We start from the raw sequence: 23,916 nt of genomic DNA on the forward strand, positions 1-23,916 counted from the left end.
CTGAAGGAACAGCAGGGACAAAGAACTTGACCCAGGGAGAGCTTGGTCTCTCCAGGAAACAGCAGAGAGTGCCTGGGGTGGCCGGTGATTGGAGAAGGAGGAAGCACTGATGAGATAAGGCTGGAGAGGCAAGCAGAGATCGTATCATAAATATGAATGGGTTTGGATTTTATCTTGCAGTCCAAAGGGAATGGGGGAAGGTCTTTAAGCTGGAAAGTGACATCATCAGACAGAAATTTTGAAAGATACTTCTGGTGGCTGGATAGAGTTTGGGCTAGAAGTCTACAATACTAGAGGAAGGGAGACTGGGTGTTGAAGCAACCCACGTGAAAGGTAATGATGGCCTGGACTAGTGTCATGGCAATGGGGATGGAAAAGAGTGGAAGCATTCTAGAAATATTTGCGATATAAAATGAGTGAATGGACACGGGGTTGAGAGGGGGAGAGGAATCAAGGATGATGCCCTGGTTTCAGACTTGGGCAACTGGGTGCACAGTGGTGCTTTTCAAGAAATTAAGAACAAATTAGAGAGAGTAATGAGTTCAATTTTTAACATGTTGAGGTTTAGGTGTTTAGGTGAGATCCAAATTGAGATGTTCAGAAGAAGGCTGGCTGAATGGGTAGCTCTGGAGAAAAAATTGGAATGAAAGAATGTTTGTATTTCAGAAGCCATGGGAGCATATGATACGACTCAGAATACGAGATGTAAGAGGAGCACCAGGATTAAGAACCCCAAAAAACCAACATCTCAAGGATGGACAGAGGAAGAGGAGACAGAAAATCAAGGATACTGTCATGGCAAGTAAATCAAGGAGGGAGGACGGCTCAAGAAATAGGGAGCATTCAGGAGTCTCACCTGATGTTGAACAGTCAACTAAGGTGAGGATTAAAAAGTCTCCATCGCACTGAGCCACTGGTGGCGTGGCAAGTACAGGGTCAGAAGACACGGAGGAGAGCGGATGGGAGGTGAAGAGGTGGAGACGCTGAGCATCGTTGATGCTCCAAGAAGTTTGGGGCTGAAGGGGAGGAGAGAGAGGATAGTTAGCAAAGGCGGGGTATGGCGTCAGTGGGGTTTGAGGATGGGGAGAGTGTTTTACAACAAACGGCTGTTCCAAAGTCAGCTATGCATTCCTAGAATCTTCACAAGTATTATCTTATTTTTATCAAGATTCCAAATTTTTACTTTCTAGATTGACTTTTAAAAGGTGCGATCCTTCAACAAGCAATGTTGAGCGTGTCCTAATAAAGGAAACACCTGCCGGCTTTTATGAATGTGAACATAAACTAGTCCTGGCAGGAGATATTTCTAACATATGTAAAAGCAGAACCATGAATTCAGCACTCTGCAAAATGGCTTCAAATGGCTGAGAAAGACAGGACTTTTGAGATCTGTTTCCTCTTCGGTAAAACATTATGGAAAGAAAATTTTGGAGAATGGGAGTGTGTATGCATGTGTATGTGCAAAGGTGAAGGACATCTGTACTTGAAGTACTGGGAGCTTGACCTTGGTGTTGCTGTGACCTGGGGCAGGTGTGAAGGGTACAATTGCGGCAAAGGAAGTAGGGTACCACTGCTTATGTGCCCTTTTTGTTCAAAATCTTTTTAAAAGGTGTATCCAACATTAATTCTCCTTGGAGAACAGAGACAGCCACAAATAGATGTCAAAGGACACTTCAGTAAATTATTTTTTGCCCTAATAAATCATAAATCTTTCTGGTTTGTTAGTGTGATTAACTACAATTTATTTTAATGCAAATTTCCATACTCCAGTGATTAAGGAACATTTAATCTAAACAGTAAGTGAGCCCCTCAACACCCCCTGTCTTACTGAATGAGCTAGAAGCAAACACAGTGTAATTTCAGAGAGACGAGGTGAGCGGCACAAGGCACAAAGAGCATCTCTAAAACGGTGATGTGGGGTCATTCCCAATCCCCCCTCCCAAAGAAAAAACAACTGTATAACTGTACTTATTTATACGGAACACAGTGAATATGATTTGGAACATAATTCAGAAATAAATTAAACTCCCTTCTAATAAATGGATAGTGAAAAAACTTGGTCTGAGATTGATTCCATTTGCTTGAAGCAAACCTAGGCTTTGGGTCATGATAGAAAAATAGCAGCTAGCATCTTTGTTAGATACTATTTTGAGCACTATATATGTGTTAACTCATTTCATTCTCTCAACAATCCTCAAAGTATATACTATGAGTATTTCCATTTTACAGATGAGGAAACTGAGGCACGGCATATGAAGTACGCAGTCCAAGGCCATGAGAAGGAGTGAAGTGAAGATTCGAGTTGAGAGAGAATGCCTACTCTTGACCTTAAACCACTCCGCCTTCCACAGAGGATGGCAGGTTGGCCTCAGAGCTCTCTGATAAAAGGTCAAGTGGCAAATATTTAAACCTGTGGAAAATCCACATTCCTTGCTACTAGAACTCTGTGTGTAGCCTGGGATTCACGCCGAAGGAGTGGCAAAAAAGAACTTGGGGTTAATTACTAAATGAAGCAAAAGACGGCTGGAGAAAATTCCACGTAGGACGTGTGAAAGCCAGTGAGATGACACCATCTAAAGAGGAGCCCAAGGAGCATCTTCATAATGTGCTTTATCAGAGCTGCATCGGACTCCACAAGACACAGGACACACTTGGAACCTAAGTGCCACCGTCTTCAAGATGTGAGGAGGTCCCTTCTGACTCTCCCACAGTAGGACTGTGCCCTGAAGATGGCTTCCTCCCTGCCTGGCTTCATTTACATTGTCAAGGCCATGACAGCGCTGGCCAAAGGAATAGCCACCCAATTGTAGAATCTCCCTTCCCTTCTTTAAAAATAGGAGACATGTGCATCACTTTGAAATGGTGGAAGCTGTAGTCCTACCTGAAGGCGGGGGCTGAACACACACCAGCTGCCAAGGGTCTCTTCCAGCCCTCAGATGATTTTTTTTAACCATGGAGAGAGTCTTACAGATGATTTCCCGGGCCAAGTCATCTCTCTGGGCCTCCTCTTACAGCCTGACCAAAATTTTTAGGACGTCCCCAGGGACAGCAAATCTTATTCTTATTCCTATTTACAGATTCAGCTGGGACGTTAACTAATATTCTCAAGATCACACGGCAAGACATCTGTGTGGCTAATATTAAAAGGTCAGTGTCTTCGAGTCCTGTCCTTTGCTTCACAGAGCAGACCCCAGCAGCAGCACATTACCCGGAATGAAAGGCCTGAGATGCCCCCAAATCCTGTTTATAAAACAGCTGCTCCCAAGAAAACCATATCATCATTCTGGGGCTTTAATCTGGAATTTGTGATTCCTTGTCAGGGGCTGAGATTTTCTTCTGCATTAGCTATAGGCAAGGATGGCAGCTCTAAAAGAGCACTGGGGACCTGGGTTTAGTTGCAGGAAGATCACTGGTTGGCTGGGTCATTCTGAGAGTCCTGGGGTCTGTCCTGGCCTCAGGTGTGGGGAGGTGCTCAGTCTAAAGACTCGGTAAGGTTTTTTCTAGATCTAAAGATAAATTGGTGCAAAGAGATGGCGATGACAGTATTTAAACATTTAGGCAAAAACTATGATCTTGGGGCATATATTCTTCTCTCTGGTGTTTGCTTTGCAGCAGTGTGGTCAAGGACTGGGGTTTATCCCAACCCATCGCAGACACTCAGCTCATGACACATGCAACTTGCCAAGAAATGCAACAACCTGCAAATTGGTCTATTCAGTGAGACAGAGCCACTGAGCACCCACTTGGTTGTCATGACAATGCCAGATTGCCATTAAGGTTTCCAAACACCTTTCTGGCAATTCCTGTTCTTATCCTGTCATAGACTGGTAATGACTGGTAATAAACAGTTGGTAATAAACAGTTGCCTGGTCGGAAGCGGTCCATGGACATAGTTTAAATAGCACTGGGTTTAGCCATTTTTCTCTAACAAAGCAAGTCTCCAAAGGACCTGAGCAGGGCATCACTCTAACAACCTAGACAATCTTTAAAAAAATAAGCAACTGGAAAGCACAAGGTTATATTTAAAAAAAAAAAAATAACCTGCTGAGATAACTCTAGCTTCTCACCCTATTCAACTGGGTCTGCCCCACAACTGGTCTGAGTTCTTCTCAAATCTATCATATTGTCCTACTTCTTCTGTTCTTGGAGTTGTTCTCTTTCATCCTCCACTTTAGCTGACAGGTCCTGGGAAGCCTTAGAATTCCTGCTGAGGGCCTCAGGGTAACAGACATGAGCTGATCACAGAGCAGGAGGGAACCAGAGAGGGAGCAGCTGCCCTGGGGACAAAAGCTGCTTCCCGCCCCTGCAAGGCAGCAGTTTTCAGCGCTGTGCTCCCGGCCTCCTTTCTTCCTCTGCCCTGGACGTCCTAGGGGTGAGGGCTGGTGCTTCCAAGTCACCACTGGACTTGTATGTCCAGGTGCAGCTGACTTCTAAACAGTGTGCTAAGCTTAGGGTGGTGGCGTCCCTCTCAGCTGTTTCTGAGAGTGGAGAGGGAGTCTGGTAAAATCAAATAATTCGGGGCTATTTATATACTGTACATGGTCACATCACTCTTTTATTTTTATAATAAAAGCTAAAACCTATTGGGCACCAAGTCCTAGACCGTTCTAAGTACTTTCTAAGCATTCTGTATATATTAATTTAATCATTGCCACTACCCAATAGTTTGTTTTCATTATTATTTTATTATCTTTTTTTTTTTTTTTGTAGTAGAGGAAAGTGAAGCTAAAGAAACTTGCCTAAGATTACACATGTGGACAGCAAGTGGAGACCCTGGACTTGAACCAGCAAGTGGGATGCTGATACTCTTTGCCGTAATCTCAGCTCTATACCATCTCTAGACATAAATGTTTGTTTTCAACCTCATGACAATCCTACGGATGACCTAAAGCTGATACAGATCAATTAAATTAAAAAATATTTATTGAGAGCAACCTAGTAGGCACCACACAGTATTGTAGGCACTCGCACACATACATATAGTGGGTGTAGTAGGTTGAATGGTGGTCCCCCAAAAGATATGTCCACGTCTTAACCCCGGAACATGTGAGTATGACCTTATTTGGGAAAAAAAGGGTCTTTGTAGATGTAATGAGAGGATTTTGAGATGTGATCCTCTGGGATTATCTGAATAGGCTTTAAATCCAATGGTAAGTGTCCTTATAAGAGGCAGAAGAGGAGAAGACACAGGGGGATAAGACGGCCATATGAAGATGGAGGCAGAGAGGAGAGTGACACAGCCACAAGCCCAGGGATGCCTGCGGCCACGAGAAGCTGCAAGAGGCAAGGAAGGATCCTCCCCTAGAGCCTCTGGAGTTAGCACAGCCCTGCTGACACCTTGATTTTGGACTTCTGGTCTCTAGAAGTGTGAGAGAATACATTTCTGTTGTTTAAAACCCCCCTAGTTTTTGGCAATTTGTTACAGTAGCCTCAGGAAACTAAGACAGTGAGTGATCCGTGAAGCCCTCGTGCTCAGGGAACTTCCATCCTCGTCAAGAATGAACATAATGTAATACAGTGTAATGTAATGCAAGGAAAGGTAATGTAAAAAGATAAAATAATTTGCTGAAAATCAACAGCAGATAAAATCAAGAGCTAAAAAACACATTCTCCTCACACATCACACCAGGAAGTCTTGCCTGCACTCCCTAATCTGAGTGTTAAGTACCCCTCCCCTGCATATGTTCCCATAGACTCTTTTCGAACTTCCATGAGAGGAGCTTTCCCACCAGCTTATAACTGATGGCTTACTTGTTTGTGTTCCCCAGTGGCCTGTAAAAAGCTTCCTCTCCATCTCCTCTGGCCTTATCTGAGACTATTTAAGAATGGGAGGTAACTAGGGATACCTTAATGACCGATAGGAAGGAGGCCAGCGGAGACTGAGAAGTGAGCAGGACCAATGCACATGCCTATACAGCTTATTTCTGCCCGAGGACACCTGCCGAAGGAGTAGAGGAGGCCAGAATCCAGCCACTGGTTTTTCCAAATGGTGGCCTCACGTGGAGCTGCATTTTCTAATTTGCACTAAAGAGCCATGTGGCCCAGCAATGGCCGTGAACGCCACTGGTGTTGAGATGTCCAGTCCTTCCAGGCAGAATCTGGCTAAGGTGGCAACCCTCACGTCACACACCATGGCAGTGCGTAAAATCCTTCCTCCAGGCACCCAGATTGGGGTGACAGTCTGTGCTGGCAGAAGTGTCCCTAACCTTACAGATATTCTCTGTGCACTGGCAATATTCAAACATTATTCACTTTTTTCCTTTGCCTTTTCACATGGGAGGGAAAAACATGAGACTCCGAGATCCCTGGAGTGTGTATTATTCCAACAGAGATTCTTTTTCAAAGGAGATCAAAAGGCTTAGCAGTGGGGGGCCTGGGTGGAGGGAGGTTGCTGTCAGTCAGAAGGGACCACCTGGTCTTGTCACTTCACATGTGGCTTTAGGGCCTCTATTCCTCAATCCTTTTTTGTTTTTTAACTGCATCAAAAAGGATTTTAAGGGACTTCCCTGGCGGTGCAGTGGTTAGGGCTCTGTGCTTCCACTGCAGGGGGCACGGGTTCCATCCCTGGTTGGGGAACTCAGATCCTGCATGCCATGTGGTGCAGTCAAAAAGGAAAAAAAAAGAATTTTAAGATTCATAAAAATAAAGAGGAACACAACATAATAATCAGTGGAACATTCAAACAAAAACTACATAATAGTAAAGACTAGGCTTCAAATATGCACCAAACAACATAGGCTCTGAGGCAGATCGTATTTTCCAAACAGGTCACAAAAATCTCTCCCATCCCACATGCTCTTTTGCAATGTGACCCTGCCACTCCCATCAAGAGGTAAAGATTCTCATTTCCTTCTGTTTGAATCTGGGTTGGCTTTAGTGGCTCAGTTGAAACCAGCAGGACACAGTGGAAGTGATGCTACCAGAGTTCCAAGGGGGGCAGGGACAGAAGAAGTCTTACGGCTTCCACTGGCTCCCTTGGAATGTCTGCTCTCTAGACACTCCCCGTGGGGTGCTCCTTCGCAGAACCCAGCTGCCATGCGGGGAGAAGGCCAGCCCTGTGGAAGGGCCGTGTGGAGGTGCCGAGGATATTAGTCCCACCCAGCCCTTGAGTCATCCCAGCTGAGGCTCTAGACGTGCCATGAAGGTGATTCCAGCACACAGCCCCTTGAGTCACCCCCAGCCATTTGTGTCTTCCCAGCTGAGGTCCCACATAGTGTGAAGCACAGACAAGCCATTACCACTGTTCTCTGCTCAAATTCCTGACTGAGAATCTGTGAGCACAATAAACCTTAATTCTTCACGTTGCAAGTGTAACTGCACATGTGCGCCAAATGTGCTCAAAAATAGTTTCTCCAAAAAGGGATGGGAATGAGGACGTAGGCAAATCCCTCCTAATAAACATGGCCTAAACCTAACTCATCTATTGCTGCGTACCCTCTTCCTCTCACCTGGCCTGGAATTCCCACTGTTAAGGTTTACACCTTGGGTGAGAGATCTAAAGAACGCTTGATGGCAGAAGTTGCTTTTAGGGTAACAGTAAGAAGAGGGGCATTCCTTCTACTGTTTTTGCATGTCTGCTAGGGAACTGGAATCTTAGAATGGGAGAGGGATTGTGAGCTTATCTCCCACTTGCTGCCTTGGAGGGCTCAAGGCTTGGACCTGACGGGAGGAGAAACTGGAAAGGCCAGGAGAGGCAGGCCTTGCAGTGACAGGTCTTAAGCAGGTCCCACAGGACTCTTCTCTGGGCCTAAGTAGTGAAAAGAGAGCATACAAAGTGGGGTTGTGCTCAGGAGATCGACTTGGCTGCAGACCGTGGTGACGCAGGTGTCGGGTCAGCCTGCCCGCAAGTCTGCTCCCCATCAAAGCCTGCCTGGGTCCCCATGGCCGCTGGACCTCAGCCATCAGACTTGACTGTAAGGCCCCCATGTTGTAAGATCATAGACTGCCCTTGATGGAAAGGACCCGAGAGACCATCCATTGCCTTCAGAATGCACAATTGGTATACAGTTAGTGAAGACCATGGAAGAAAATGTCGAAAGGACCCCTGATGCTTTTGATCCATCAAGAATATAGAGGGGTTAGAAGTGACCACATTATAAGCCTTTGGGGCAGAAAAATACTATTTTCAAAGCATTTGTAGAGAGGAAACTTGAGGCATGGCAATCATAGGCCAAAAAGCCTGGGACCAGCTGCCAAGAAAGTTGACTTTGCATAATTCCTTCAATTACGGCAATTGTTCTAAGGGCTGCAAAATGCAAACTTTCCCCAAGTGTGGCTCTTACGTGGTCTCAGTGTATGGATGGAATTCTCCCACTATTTTCATCATTCCGGGTACTTTAAACCCCATCTACCTAACCAACAATGAGGCAATTATAATGGAGCCTACAAAGCCCGAGTAAGGCAAGATGCTTGGGAAACATCGGGCGGTAGGCTCTTCCACTATCGGCAACTGGGAAACGCACGTGCAATGCAGATGTGCTTGAATGCAATTTCAGAGTGCTTCCTCCCTTGTCTGACCCAGCTTCCTAAGCTGACCACAACCCAGAAGCATCCAGATTTCAGTCTATAAAGAGGGACTTTTCTGTGTGGTCCCTAGGGGGCAGGGTAGGGACCAGAGAGCCGGGAAAAATTGCAGAGAACGTAACTTTCAGCCCAAGGGAGGATTCTTTGTGATAATGAGACTTGCTTCAGTGTGGACTTGGGCGTTACTTTGTGAGGAAGTAAGCTTCCTGTCATTTTTTAGCCTCTGGGGAGAGCCTGTCTACTGCCTCACACTCCCTGGGTTCATTGCAAATTGGAGTATCAGATAAAAGTTGATCCAGATAACAGCACCTCAGTTATGCATACGCTAAGATTCTACAGTTTTATGAACTGTAGAACTGTCATAAACTCACTGCCTTTGCAAAATTAGCACAGCATTGGATGCCAAAAAAAAAGGCAACCATTTCTTTTTAACACAGAACTGACTTTCATGGCTCAGTGCTTGAGCGAAGACTCCTATTTTCAACTAACTGAAAGACTTTACGTCATTCTGCACCAAGAATCATTAATGTTATCTTCATAAATCTTTCAAGGGTTCTGTATTCCGAAGCTACTTGATGGGGTGATTTTTATCTTAGTATCAACACCTGTAACTCCAGGCGTTAGAGAAGCAGTTCTCAGCGGGGGGCTTTTTAGCCCACAGGAGACATTTAGCCATGCTTGAAGACATTTTTGACGGTCATGACTGGGGGTGGGCGTAGTGCTCCTGGCATCTACTAGGTAAAGGGCAGGGACGCTGTTAAATATCCTGCAAAGCCCAGGACAGTCCCCCACAACAAAGAATTATCTGGCCCCGAATGTCAATAGTGTTACTGTTGGAAACCCTCTCCAGAAGGATAGAGAAAACAATAATAGCACTACTCTTACTTCCTGACAGCCTACTGTACTTGGCACTTGCACATGCACGTGATCTCTACACGTTGCAACCACTCCTCACGACGGGCATTGTTATCCCCATTGTTATCCCCAGTGTACGGGTGAGGAAACTCAAGTCCAGAGAGGTTACAGGGCTTGTCCACGATCAAACAACTCATAAATGCAGAACTAGGGCTCAAACCAAGGTCAATCAGACTCTAATGTCCAGGTTCCTAACCAGTGTGCTATGCTGGGGGCCCTTTACATAACCACACACTGTTTCCAGCAGAGATTAGGCTGTAGACAACCAAGAAAGTGTACTCGGGAGCAAAGGGCTTCAGAGAGAAAAGGAAGGGAACCAAACCTAAAATGGAACCTGTACCTCCTGAAAGAACCTGAAGGGGGCAGCCTCCCCAGTCACGATGATCATGCGCAATGGAGCACTTTCAAGGTCGCTGAGGAGGGAGGAGCACGTTTCTTATCCATCCACTTATACCATGAGGGAAACTTTGGTGTGATCTCACTGAATATCACAAGTCTCAGAGATTTTTAGCTTAAAATAACCACTTTTGTTGAGAGTTTTAAGAATGTGCTTTGGAGTTAGGCAGAGCTGAGTTCAAATACTGGCTCTTTCACTTCTTAAAGGGGTCGATCTGGGCAGCAAGTTACTTTATCTCCTAAGCCTCAGTTCTCCCAGCTGTATAATGGGTATCATCATCATCACAACTACTTTGTGGGAATGTTCTGGGGATGAAATGAGAATATTAATGAATTCATGGAGGCCCCAAAGCTAAGCCAGTACCCAGAACAGAGTAAGAGACCAATGAATATTAGACAATATAGTGCTACCATTATATCACCATATGGTTTACACTATATAAAGATTTATTTTAGTGAAAGAAAAAGAATGGGAACTTGGCAGGACTAGCTTGCCAAATATGGCCAGGAGTGCACAGATGTGGAGAGCCAATTTGGCATGCTCTGTGCCCTGCCAAGAAACAACAGCACATCACAGACTTAAAAACAGCAAGTAGAAAAAACACACTGAAACCCAAGCAAGTGTCCTTTGTGATTCCAATGAACATTTCTGTGGTTGCCTTTTCTAGAACAGCTATTTGTGGGTCACTGTCATCTTCTTGGTTGCCAAAATCCCATAATATAACACACACATGCTTATGCCTGATGTTGCCAGTCTTCTGCTTTGAGTGTCTTAAGAATGTGGAAAATTAAGTGAATTCTGGTGTCCATCAGAGACCAACAGAGGCACTCAAAGAATCTTGAATCAGAAGCAGAATTGAACCAGACCACTTGCATCTTGAATTTTCTTTCTAAAAAGTTGCATGGCCCTCTCTGGGTTAGCAACTGAGGCTTCAATATTTTATTCAATGAATATTTCGATGTGACATACTTTAGAATTGACAGCTGTTCAGATGAATTAGTCACCTCTGGGATGAGTCAGTCACACACGGAGCTTTTGTTTCCTGAGAACTTAACCTCTTTCCCCGATTCTGGCCTGTCTCCAAAACTACTTCCTTCCACAATAGTGATATTTCTCTGCATAGATCTCTTTGTTCAGAAGAGGGATCTCTAGCCAACCTCCCAAATTAGAGGATCTCAGAATACCACATCTGGAAGACCCTGAGAGACCTCTCACTGAAGAGATGAGGAAACTGAGACCAGAGAGGATGAGAGATTTGCCCAAAGTCACACAGCAAATTAGCAGCAGAGCTAGAATCAGCACCCTGGCTTTGCGACAGTTTGTTCCCTTTTCATTTACCACTTCATGAGGTTTCTCATCTTCTTTGGAGTAATTCCAAGGTGGGGGGACAAATCTTCCTCATATTTCTCACTAATCAAAGAAAGTTAAGAACACTATATGTCAAACACTTAAATAAAACCTGGTTAAATAAGAAAGAGAATCTTAGGTGAGAAAACCACAAGGCAAGTGACAAGACTTGTTGATTGGAGCAGATGTGAAATAGATACAGTTAGTGTGAATCTAACTGCCTAAAATCTCCAAAAGCATCAATGGGAAACCCACTTGTGGCCCCCAGGGATGCATCACATCCAGTGATGGCATGGACAATCGTGGATGACGGGCCCAAGCCAGAAACAATCCTTTGGGCTTTCTCAATATAGCACTCCAATGGGAAATAAAGCAGACAGATGTGCTATCCATTATTTTTAAAAAAGAAAAAGAAAAAAGAAATCTGTGTACAGATTTTGCTTTCAACAATTCCAACTTTTTTTCTTTTTTTTTTAGCCTATTTTGCTCCTGGTTTCTAGTGAGCCAAGAATATAATCAACAGATGGGGCCATCCTGAAATTGCCCTGTGAAAAGTTGTGCAAAAGAATTTGACAATTGATATATCATTTGTCATCACTGAAGTCATCAATTCAAGGCTATCGTGCTCCTAATTTCAGCCAGAAACCTTTGAAAAATGGTAGCATTTTCTGGCCTTTGGGAAAGCAGCCATCTTTCCTGACGGGTATCAATTTTAGTTTGGTAAACCAAGGCTGTTTCCAATCAAGTTCAAATGAAAAGCTTGGTTCCACGGCAGGACCTATGGTAGAGAGACCTTAGTCCAATGCCAGAGAGACAGCTTTATTCCCACCTACAGGAGTCCCAAAGCAGGGTTCAAATTTCCTTGAGTCAAAGTACTAAGGCTTTGAATCAGTCTGAAATCAAGGGTCAGGGTTGTCCTTCTTTATCTGTTTGGGTGAAATCAATTTTCTTCCAAACACTATTTACTTCTCACTTCCCTTGAGGGTTTACAGGTATTATAATGGGATTTCACTTATGACCTATGCTTTTTTCCATTTATAGCAATTGTTCTTGAACCTGACCATGCAAAAGAATTACCTGGAGCACTGTTTGAAAAACATAAATTACAGGGCTCCTCACCTCGGTCACTGAATCCAAATTTCCTGGAATGAGGCCTGGGAATTCATATTTTTATTCCCAAGTGATTCTAACGCCCAGATTTAATAGTCTAGTTACATTTTTCCCTCCCTCTCTCCCTTCCTTCCTTCCTTCCTCCCTCCCTCCCTCCCTTCCTTCCTTCCTTCCTCCCTCCCTCCCTTCCTTCCCTGCTTCCTCCCCTCCTTCCCGTCCTCCTTGTGGGCTGCCCTAAAAACCTAAGCACCACATATAATAGTTTTAAAAGACAGACAACATTCTCAGTTCCAAATCACCGCCAATTTACAAATAACATTTTGGAAGAAAACATGTCTTTAAACCTGGAACTTCTTGTATGGCTACTGGCACTGTAAAGAATTTTGGAATCAGAATTAGAAAGGTGGTTATGTTCTTTCTTCTTGAAGATATCTAGGGAAACAGACATACGTCTAAGTGCAAATTCTCATGCTTTATTTTAAGTCTTTATCATATTCAGAATGGCCAACACATAAAGAATTCAGATGTGGCCTAAATCCTATGTACACTTGAAGTTCTGAGTTAGGTTGCTATCATTATCTTCTCTTGTTCTAAACTAACTGACCCTGATTTCCCTTAATCTTTCCTTGCAGGCATTCTCCCTGCTCTTGCATTGCTATTCTCTACTGCTCCATCAGGTTCTTCAAGCTACTCCTGATTCACCAAAGGGAATAATATACCTTCAGGGCCTAAATGAACTAATATATTTTAGTACATTTATATTATATACTAATATAGTTTGAAAAGAGTTCATATGTCTCTTCAGGAAAATCTAATTTGTTGCTGGGGGAGGACTTAGACAAGTGGACCCAAATCTTAAGATCTACAAATTAATGTTCCCATTCAAACAAAGAAATTTTCCTTTAGAATTCCTTAATTTAGTGGTTCTGCTACATTTGACCTGCAGACAGTTTCCAGGATTCCTATTACATAAAGATCAGATCTTATTTCAAAGCCACTCATATTTTCCTTTATTCTTTTCTTCCTTTTCCTCTGAATTCTTGAGTTGTTTCAGTTCATCCTCTTTCTCATTCATTGGGCTATTCTGTGCTTTCCCTCCTGCTGGTCAGTTTTCCCTAATGCTTGCAGTTTTTAATTGAACAATCATGTTTCTGGAAGATAGAAGGATTAGTACCCATTTTCACCCTTTCCTGTATCTGTACCCTCTGCCCCATAACTCTGAGTTCCTTTCTCTAAAGGTTGACTGTCTACCTCTTCCCCTGGGTTTTGGGATTAGCCATTGACTTGCTTTGGCTAATGGCTCACGGCAGTTCTGAGCCTACGCCTTGTGCCTGTTCGGCCCCCTTGCACCTCTGTCATTGCCATAAAAGGAAATTGTCACGATTAGTTCATTAGTGCAGGGAAAATAAGAGCAGGCGCATCCAACCTACAGCTTCGAGTCTCTTAGCCGAGCTCAGCCAAAATTAGCAGAGTCAGGCCAGCCAATCCCCAAAGACCTTGTAAGACTGGAGGATGCTTAGGTTTACAGTGAACTTTAAAGCAGTTCAAGTGACTAAGTGTGTGAGAGAGAACCAATGCTTGACTTCAGGAAAGTGTCTTAGGTGACTGAGTATCCTTTAAGGAAGGAGCGGGGAGAGCTCCTTTCTTCCCTTGGGACTGGAGCTTAAAGATGCTAAATAGAAGAGAAGATGCTAGAATAGATGCTAAGTAGAAGAGAAGTTGCGAGTAAGATGAAGGGAAGCAGAAACTGACATCTAAGGTAGGAAGAAACTCCTCCCTCAAGAGGCCCTAAGGAGGAAATGATGCCCATTGGCAGCCCTGCTCCTACAGAAAAGCAGCTCCAGGGAACACAGCTCATTCTCCAACAAATGGCCAATGCCCATTTGGCCGATGTCCCGCAAAGCCGTGGTTATGGCAGAAGGAAATGCCCCCTGAATCCAGGCCTAAGCATCCCACCCCCACCCCTTTAGGCTGTTATGATTTCTTTTCTTCTGGCTTGGGAATCTCTCTCTTAAATGGCCTCCAAGAGATTGCCTGCATGCACTGAATGAGCTCTTTCTTCTGTTGACTCAAAGGATAAAAAGAGATTCTCTTTATTTTTTGGAGTATGGTCATGCCCACCTGAACCACAAACCAGCTCCTAACTCTTATATCTTGCTCCAATGATTAATTTAGCCCAAACTGAGTCTTGATTTAAGACTCCTCTCCCACGTGTAATGGCTCACCACAGGTGAGAGTTACCACCTATGGGGCTAGAACAACAATATATTTGTATTCAAGCCAAAGTGAAACTGCCACTGTGGTTGAAGACCACGTTTTCTGATGCCATTTAAGAAAATCAGAAAAGGTCATAGAGCTGGTTTTATCATACTTTCCAAATCCTGTCTGCCTTCCATCTGTAATAATACCTACTACATGAAATGAATGCACATGTCAGGCTCAGTGAGAAAAGATATCCAGGTTTTAAAAAAACAATTTTAAATCAAATTTTCTGCCCATCCAGGCGTATACTGTCTCCCTCCATACCAGAGGGGGCCTGCAATTCTCATCCCTGTTTCTTCATCCTGCCTAGAACTCCTCAGCAGTATAATGCTGCCCCATGTGAACCTGAATCATGGTTCCTGCTGTGAATAGACGGCGCCCAGGCCACTTGGTTCCTCGAATTTTGCCAACTTGGACTGGAGAGTAATTCCCCAGCCTCCCTCTGCCAGGCAGGGGTCCCAGCCCCAATCCTTTCATTCAACAAACAGCTATGGAGACCCATGGTTATGGTGCCAGACCCATGTGTAGTGTAGTGTAGTGAGAAAGAGATAGGAAATGGACTGGAACTTTTAACAAGAGTAAAGGTAAAGAGATGCTACACGGTATCAACTGTCTCTGCAGCTGAAAGCGCCATGGACTTGCCACTTTGAGACTTAGAAACAAACCTCCTATAAGACCATGTCTCAGAGCTGCCTTTTCCTCTCCAATTGACTGTCAATATTTCCCATGATCCTTGGCTCCCTCATCTTGTCTAAGATGCAGCAAGCCGAGCCACTTCTGAGGAGAGGGAATCCCCAAGGCTCAGGACTCTGAGCTACTTCATTCCACCCCCTCCCCTTTCTCTCTTCTGGGCGTCTAACATGAAGTCCCTTCTCTTCCTGGGGTTCTGGAGGTACCTGTCCTCACAAGCTTGATGTCAGTATTTACAGGATTAAAATTTCTTCTTCTAATGGTATATATATACATATATATATATGTATATATATACACATACACACACTAACATATAATTTAGCCTTTCCAATGTTATATATATATGTATATATATTATTTAGCCTTTCTCCTTTGTATTTTAAGTGTGTGTGTGTACGTGTATGTGTGTGTATGTATATGTACACGTACACACACACACACATCCCATATAAACTTTTTCTTAGCCAGTTTCCCCCACAAGCAAAGCCTGGGCAAGCTGCTCTGAGAACTCTGTATGGCGCATAAGGGCTCAAGCAAAATAGGGACACAGGCCTTTGGGGCTTACAGTCGGTCTGCTTTTCCCTTTGGTGATGCTATTGGGGTCCCCTAGGTACCCTCACCAGGTTCATTCACTCTTGGGTACAAATGACCGGTAGCAAGTTAGTTATTACTCTTTGTATTTTAAAAGAGCTCAAAACCTCAGGAGAAAGAGATGACCCTCTCCAAGGTGAGATTTCCAGCAGAATTTGGTGGGATAAGGTGGCGGGGGAGATTTCGTTCTAAGGCATCTCCACACACCATCTTCCCCCACCATCTCACATCTCTGGCTGGGTGTCCTGGGACCTGGCGTGGCTACAGTTCCCAAGTGGAAACCTACATTTATTTTGCTTCTGTCTGAGCCTGGCCAGCCACTGGCCATAGAAAGGTCACTTATCTCCCAGACTGAAATGTTCAGAACCTGGTTGAGGACCATAAAGGAAGCAACTCACCCTCTGAGCACTGAAACTCGACAATACAAAGTTAATTTTTAGAGCCCAGGCACACAGCTCACAGGAGTGCCCTCAGTTTCAATTCCAAGACCCTTGGCTACAGTTTTCCCATTTCAAATTGATCAAATGTAGCAAATTTGACAACAGACCCACTAACAGCTAACAGCCTGAGCTCAAGAAGGAAAAAGACAAAGCTGACAGAAGAACTCAAAAAGGGGACATTTAGTGAAGGGGCAAGCTGCTTACCACACCTAGTTGGTCCATGAAGACATCACTGTACTGTGTGACAGCCCAATACAATACTTAGTACTCAGAGTCAAAATTCTGGGTTATATGGGAAAGTTTCAGTGGCAACAACGTACCTATTCTGTTTAGGAAGATAATTCTAAAGCCCGGGGAAAAGGTGACGGCATTGAGAAACTCCCCCTAGAGGAGAGCGGTGGTTACTGCACTGTAAAGCCACAGCTTGGGGGTCTGGGCTGGAAACCACCTACCTCTGAATGTTACCTTCAAGTTGTTTGACTCTTAACTCATCCTCCTCAGACTGCCGCCGCCTGGCTTCCTCCTCTTCCGCAGTTCCAGCAGGTACACCCTGCAGCAGCCATTTTTCGCGAAGCACTTTGGACTGTGGGAATGAGCGAAGAGAACAGACTAGATGATACCTTTCAGTCCACACCCTCCTCTCCCTCCTCGGTGCCTCCATCTTAGCTCCGCCCCTCATCAGTATCCGCCTGAATCGCTTCTCACTACTTGGCCCCCTACTTGCCTCTCTCGCCTAAGTCCCAGAGAGCCGCCAAAAGGATTGGTTTCCACTTTTCTATTATTAAAAAACTTGAAAACATACAGAAAAACAGAGGAAACTATATGATGCTTGCCTGTGTAATCTCATCTGGATTTCACAACTATAAACATTTTGCCGTATTTTCCCATATATTCTTTCCACCAAAGCATTTTAAATAACAAACATCATGACATGGCACCCATAAATATTTTAATACGAGTCTCTAAAAAATAAGGACATTTTTCTATGCAACTACAGTTCCGTTATAACATTTCCTAAGATCACTGTAATATCCAGTCCATCTTAACGTGCTCTTTTTAAAAGATTAATCTATGTCGCGCCTCTTCTTTAAAAATCATTTTTAATGACTCCCAACCATCCTCAGCAGTTGTCTCTTAATGGTACTAAAATTATGCACCCCACCTGTGTCGGTGACCCAATATAATCATGGAGTAAAATGAAAAGTTTTCGTGTTTTGGGTCAGTGGTTAGGAGGGAGTGATTGATTAGTGCTTTGAGAAGGGAAATGAAAACAGCTCAAGAGAAAGGCATGTTGAAACTCCCTAAAATGAAGAGCAAAGCATGTAAGGCATAGGAGAGAATTTTTGATCTGGGTTCCCTAGATGGCATTTGGTGGTTACTGGATGTTTGCCAGAGGCTGGACATCATGGCTGAGCATCCCTGTGGGCAGGTCGGTGGTCATGGGAATGGACCACTGTGAGGATGCATCACCAATTCTGCCAGAAGAAGGGCATGCGACAAGTTCTTCCCAGCAAGGACAGGAATAATGGCCTTGAAGCCAGTCAACATAGACTAAGTGCTAGGTTCTCTGGCTCCCTGGCACCCCCTCTATCTGAATCTCGTTTGGTCTCATTCGTTAGGGTGAGGAAGTGAAAGAAAGGGAGCTCTCATGACGACTAAGAGCCAGGTCATGCATGGCTTGGAACCAATTAAATATGATTTACGGAAGTAAGAGAATGGACTATGTCTCTAACATTGTGGACACACAATTCAGACTACTAGTTTCCTTTCGATAGCTCTTACAAGCAAAAGATACACAAGTCCATAGACTCTCACTTTACATGGGATTAAGGGCTATTTATTATGAACCTATAAAATGAGTCACTAAAAATTACTAACATTTAGCAATAGTAAATTAGAATTCATTAATGGTTCTGATCTGCCATTCTACTGAGAAGTCAGGCAACCATTCAGCACCATGGAGCAAGATGTACAGGAGCTGGATGTACAGGAGCAAGTTCTGGTGGCTGGAATTCCTGCACTTCTGGTTGGACCTTTTGTTAGCAACGCATCATCAGGGTGGTACCCAGGTGGCCATTAATTTTCACTGGTGTTATTCTTCCTTTTGAATTACAAGTCGTTGGTGGAGATTTGTTTGGTCACTCTTAGAGTGCATAAAGAGGCATATTTATAGCTCTTGAGCTGCAGCTTTGCATTCATTAAAGACACCAGTTTGTTCACATATGATTCCTAACTGTATGGCTAAAGTGATTGCAGACAGGAACCACCCTCTCACCCCAATGTGCTTAAACAGTTACACATCATTGCTAACATGTTGCCAGTAAACACGTTATAAATAGTTTGCAACTACTACTCAGTAAAGTGTAAAAAAATATTTAAAAATTTATAGGGCATTGTTTAATAATATAAAATCATGTGTGAAAGCTCATGGTGCAATTTGTGTATGTTCGTGGCTCTCCTGTGGGCTGAATTGTGTCCCCGCCCCCAAATTCATAGGTTGAAGTCTTAAGCCCCACTACTGCAGAATGTGACTATTTTGGAAATAGGGTTTTTAAAGAGGAAATTAACGTTAAATGAGGTCATTGGGATGGGCTCTAATCCAATATGACTGGTGTGCTTATAAAAAGAGGAGATTAGGACACAGACAAGCACAGAAAGATCGTGTAAAGACACCTGAGGAAGACAGCCATCAACAAGCCAAGGAGAGGGCATTAGAAGAAACTAACCCTGCTGACACCTTGATCTTGTACTTCTAGCCTCTAGAATTGTGGGAAAATACATTTCTGTTGTTTAGGACACCCAGTCTGTGGAATTTGTTATGGCAGCCCTAGCAAACTACTACATTTTCCGAAGCTTTATTACAGAGATTCCCCCCACCCCTCACTGGAAAGTGGGAATGGGTGGGGTAAATTAGTTTCTCTTCCTAAGTGGGCTACAGAAGGAAAAAACAAACAAACAAACAAAACCCTCAGAACCACCATTCTCCACTCAAGCCACTCAAAATTCTCCAGGGAGATCACACTCGCATATGGTAAGAGACCAGGTTGAACAATGGTTAACAGTCTGGATTCTGGAGCCAGTCTGCCCTTTACTAGCTGTGTGACCTAGGACAGGCCCTTAGCCTCACTGAGCCTCAGTTTCCTCATCCGTAAAATGGACACAACAACTGTGCTCATCTCAGAGGTGTGTTATGAGGATTTAAATGAGTTCATATATTAAAAGTGCTGGGTCTACACTTAGTACTATAGGAATGTTTATTCGTGTCGTTCGTCCTGTTCCCTTGGTCTCTCCTCTTTTCACCTGAGAAAGAGCAGGTAAAATGCCACCTGAGAAGCCTTCCTCCACTTCTGCTGGCAGGATTAGTGTCTCCTATAGTGGAGAACATATTCTAGAGCATTCTTTATTTTTTAAATTTTATTTATTTATTTATTTGGCTGCACCACACGGCTTGTGGGATCTTAGTTTCCCGACCAGGGATTAAACCCGGGCCACAGCAGTGAAAACGCCAAGTCCTAACCACTGGACCACCAGGGAACTCCTAGAGCATTCTTTAGATTGCCCTCAAATTATTTCTTTTTATGTCTGTCCCCCCTGTAGACTCCCAGATCCTCAATGGCTAAGGCCATTCCTTATTCACCTTTGCATCTCATTGTCTCACCTGGCTCAGTTCCAGCCAATGAATGAGTGAATGGCTGAACTGGAAAATTCTCGATTTTCTTTCACTCTGATTACTTGGGAGGAAGGGGTCACCCTTTCAGAGAGCTTCCTGTGCTAAAATGTTTGACATTAACCTAGTTCCACCCGTGGAAGGTAAAAACCTCAGGATTTTGGGAGACTGATATGCTGGCAACCTCAGACTTGGTGTGTGGACCCTTCTGGAAAGGCAGCCATGGAGAGTCCCAGCTTTCTGTGCCCCAGCAGGAGATGCTCTACAAGCCAGGGCTTCTTGAAATGTGAGGAAGTGGCTGATTTGGGGAATGTTCTGTCTGCTCTTCTTCACCCAGTGCCTCCTGCCACCAAGGGAAGGGTTGAATTACCCCACCCCACCCCATTTCCTGGCTGATTTAGCCCCAGCCATTGGTCAGTACCTCTGACAAAAGCAGCCTGGTGACCATGAACACCAAAAGCATATGTGCCCCCAGATCTGTCTCTTCGCTGGATACAGCAGTGACATCACCAAAACATCCCCAACAGCTGGAGCTAGGATGAGAGGATCTAACAGAACAAGACAGTGGGCCTGGTCTCAGGGAAGTCTGTTTCACAAAGGTGTTTTGACACTACAAAAACAAAAATGCTTAGTTGAGTTTTCACTTGGCCCCAAAGTAATTGCTGTCAGGGAAAACCACCAATTCAAATCCATTTGCCTCCAGAGGCTTCCTTAACCTACTCCAGATCCCCTCGTCTTGTACCCTAGAGCTGACTGTGTTAGGGCCTCGGATGTAAGGCACCTGTGTGTACTGATCACACACGTCCGCCAAAAGCGCCACCTTCCCTGTATCGTTCTGGCTCTCATTGGCCGCCTGAGTGTTTCAGAATTTAGTGACAAGCAGAGCTCAGCAGAAGTGAAAACTAAAACTAAAAAGTTTTCTTTTCTTATGCCCTTATTGTCCAAGTAACACACATCAAAAAAAAAAAAAAAAGTCTATCAAAGCGTGCAGGTACTAAGAACTGTCAAAACTTCGCATTTGTCAAGTGGAGGCAACAGTGAAGAGTCAAGACAAAGAAGCAGCAGACGGGGAGCTGGCAGTTGACACACGGAGTCTTGACAGGTCTCCTGAAAGGCCGATGGAGAGACCTCCTGAAGTAAATCTGGTTCTTGCTCTGTGGGCCGGTCCAGCCTCGGAAAACAAAACTAGAACAGAGCCTCTCAAACCTACAGTCTGTATGAGCATTCCTAGGAGGGCTTGCTATAACACAGATTCCAGGGCCCTGCCCCCAGAGATGTTGACTCTGTGAATCGGGGATAAGGCCTGGGAGTCTGAATTTTAACAAGCTCCCAGGTGATGATGTCGCCAGACCGAGGACCACAGTCTGAGTAGCACTGCATGAGGACTATCCAAGTGCCTGAGGAATCCAATAAGCTTTCCCACTGGCTAGCCAAAAGGAAATACTCATCCTCTTGCAAACCTGTCTCTCCTCCTGCATCCCCCATCTCAGGAACAACCGGGTCCCCATCCATCCCCTACATGCCAGGCACTCTGCCACGTCTGAAGACACCTCTCGGGAAGACAGGCAAGTCCCCACTCTCACCAAGTCTTCATTCCAATAAACATGGATGCAAGATAATTTCAGACTATGATACATGCATGGCAGGAGGTAGGCAGGATGATGTGACAAACAGGGACCGAGGGAGGACACTTTAGGTGGGAAAGATCTCTCTGAGTACTTAAACGTTTGAGCTGAGATCTGAGATGCAAGGAAGGGCATTCGAGGTGGAGGGATGACAAATGTCATAGCTGGGAAGTGGGACAGAATTTGGTGACCTTCAAGATTGTCTAATCAAACCTTTTTAATCTACAGATAAGGTAACTAAGCTAAAAGCAACTTTTCAAGGTGATCCAGCTAAGCAGTGAGGAGTGTCCGGTGTGAGTGGGGGACAGTGGAAAGTGGGAGATGAATCAGTAAGTCTTGAAATCTTTTTCGGCTCAGTTGTCATTTTTATAAAGTCATTATCTAGCAATCTTTTTTACCTTATAGTTCTGGCTTTGGTGTAAAAATTAGCCAAGACTTTCTCATTCTAAGACTTATTTACCTGTGATTTCTTCTTATATTGTTGTGATTTTACTTTTTACTCCAAATCATTCATCCACCTGTAATCGGGCTAAAGCTGACATTGGCTGCATTAGTGGGTGATGTTGGGAATCTGGCTAAATTCCATCTCCTAATAAAAAATGGCTTAAACATAGGGTGGCACAATGGTTGTGTTGTGTTCTCATGCACTTGTGTCCCCTTCTCTATTCTCCTTCCCCCGCCCCCTCATAACATCCCTTCCTCCCCATTGACTCCCAATAAGATCTTGGTTTGGTTTTGTGGTTTTGTTACATGATTCAAGCCACACAAAAGCCTATCCAAGACTTCCGATAGAAGAAACCAAGTTTTAACTTCCACTCAAGCTCTGTTTATGGGGCCGGGGGGAGATGTGATGGGGAAAAGGATGAGACATAAAGTTCCTTTACATCGTGTACCCTGCCTGCCTGGTCAATATTTTCAAATTTGAACTTGGCCTTTTGCACAGACTAACAACCAAGAAAAGTCTAAAATTAGTTTCAACGGTTCACAATAGTGAGAAACACTGTAATGTCTTTGCAAGCAAGGCTCCTGATACCTTCGGGCTATTCAGCAAATGACCTTGGTGGGTTGACAATAAATATCTCGCAGGGTCACAATTCATTCTTTGATTTTTTTTCTTTTTTCCATTCAGTCTTCTGGAGAGAAAAGGCTGTGGTTTTTAAAATATAATGACAATTTTCATGGCTTGGATTAGAAAAAAACTCTAGTCAGGGTTCCTGCTCATGAATAAATAATTCAAAGACAGCTTACGTACTGAAGATGTGGTTATTAGCAATTGGATTCTGACCATGCTGACTGTTATACAAACCTTTATAAATGTGACAGTCCCAAAGGGATTCATGTGGCAGTACGTACTGAGTGCCTTTTCTTGCTGGGACCTTGAAATGACCAATGAAAGAGACAGATCTCTGGCAATTCAACCAAGGGGCAAAAGGGAATATTAAATTCAGTCTGTCTGGTATAATCCAATAGTTGATTTATTGTTTTAAACTCACATGATCACAAGTCACATAATAAAAACAATAAAAATAAGTAATTGTTTCCATGGAATTAAAAGCCAAGACAATTTTTCAGAAGAAGAATAATGATGGCTCTTGCTTTATGAAATATTATAATATATTAAAAGGCTAGAGGGATTAAAGAGAATGGAGTTGGCCCAGGAATGGCAGATTAATGGAATAAAAAGAACCCACAAATAGCAGACTCGAGTATAAGTGGGAAATATGTATATAATAAAGAAGACATTTAAATCAGTGGGGAAAAGGATGAATTAATCAACAAATCATGTTGAAGCTACTGTCTCACCATCAGTAAAAAGTAAAGTTATTCCTATCTTATTCCTTACAGGAATATAAATTCTAGATTTTAATCCTAAAACTACTGAAGTGTAAGAAACATCATAGGTAAGTGTCTGAGATGAAGATGTTCTTTCCAAGGATGACATCAAGGTCAGAAATTATAAAGTAAATGAATGTTAGATGTGACTTCATAAAAATTATAAAATTTTGTATGAGAATTTAAATACAAAATTTAAATACAAAATTTAAATACAAAAATCAAAAAAGAGATAAAGGCTAATGCATTTTGGAGACTAATGTTAATATAATTTCATTTTACTCACAGGCTGATGAGGCCTGTGGTAAGGGTTCCATATCTTAATCCATAAAAATATATTGGGTTATATCTGGGTGGTGAGCAGACAATTGATATGTTTTTCTTTATATTTTGCTGTACTTTTGAATTTCACTCTTGCAATGATCATACATTCCTTCCTTTTATAATCAGCAAAAGTAATACAGCTATTAAAATTGCCTACTGGTCGCCTATGTGAGCATTTCTTGGAAATTC

General features: G+C 43.6%; 1 protein-coding gene across 7 annotated transcripts in view; it reads right to left on the reverse strand.

Moving 5' to 3' along the window:
• The window catches only part of PALM2AKAP2 (PALM2 and AKAP2 fusion), a 489,254-nt gene that overhangs the window by 239,184 nt on the left and 226,154 nt on the right, over positions 1 to 23,916 (reverse strand). For all 7 annotated transcript variants that reach the window (XM_068553888.1, XM_068553885.1, XM_068553886.1 and 4 more), the window contains one exon: positions 16,731 to 16,861. In XM_068553888.1, coding sequence (XP_068409989.1) covers positions 16,731 to 16,861 — 131 coding nt within the window. The remainder of the gene's footprint in view (positions 1 to 16,730; positions 16,862 to 23,916) is intronic.

This window comes from Eschrichtius robustus, chromosome 10 (genome assembly GCF_028021215.1).
Source record: "Eschrichtius robustus isolate mEscRob2 chromosome 10, mEscRob2.pri, whole genome shotgun sequence".
Taxonomy (NCBI): domain Eukaryota; kingdom Metazoa; phylum Chordata; class Mammalia; order Artiodactyla; family Eschrichtiidae; genus Eschrichtius; species Eschrichtius robustus.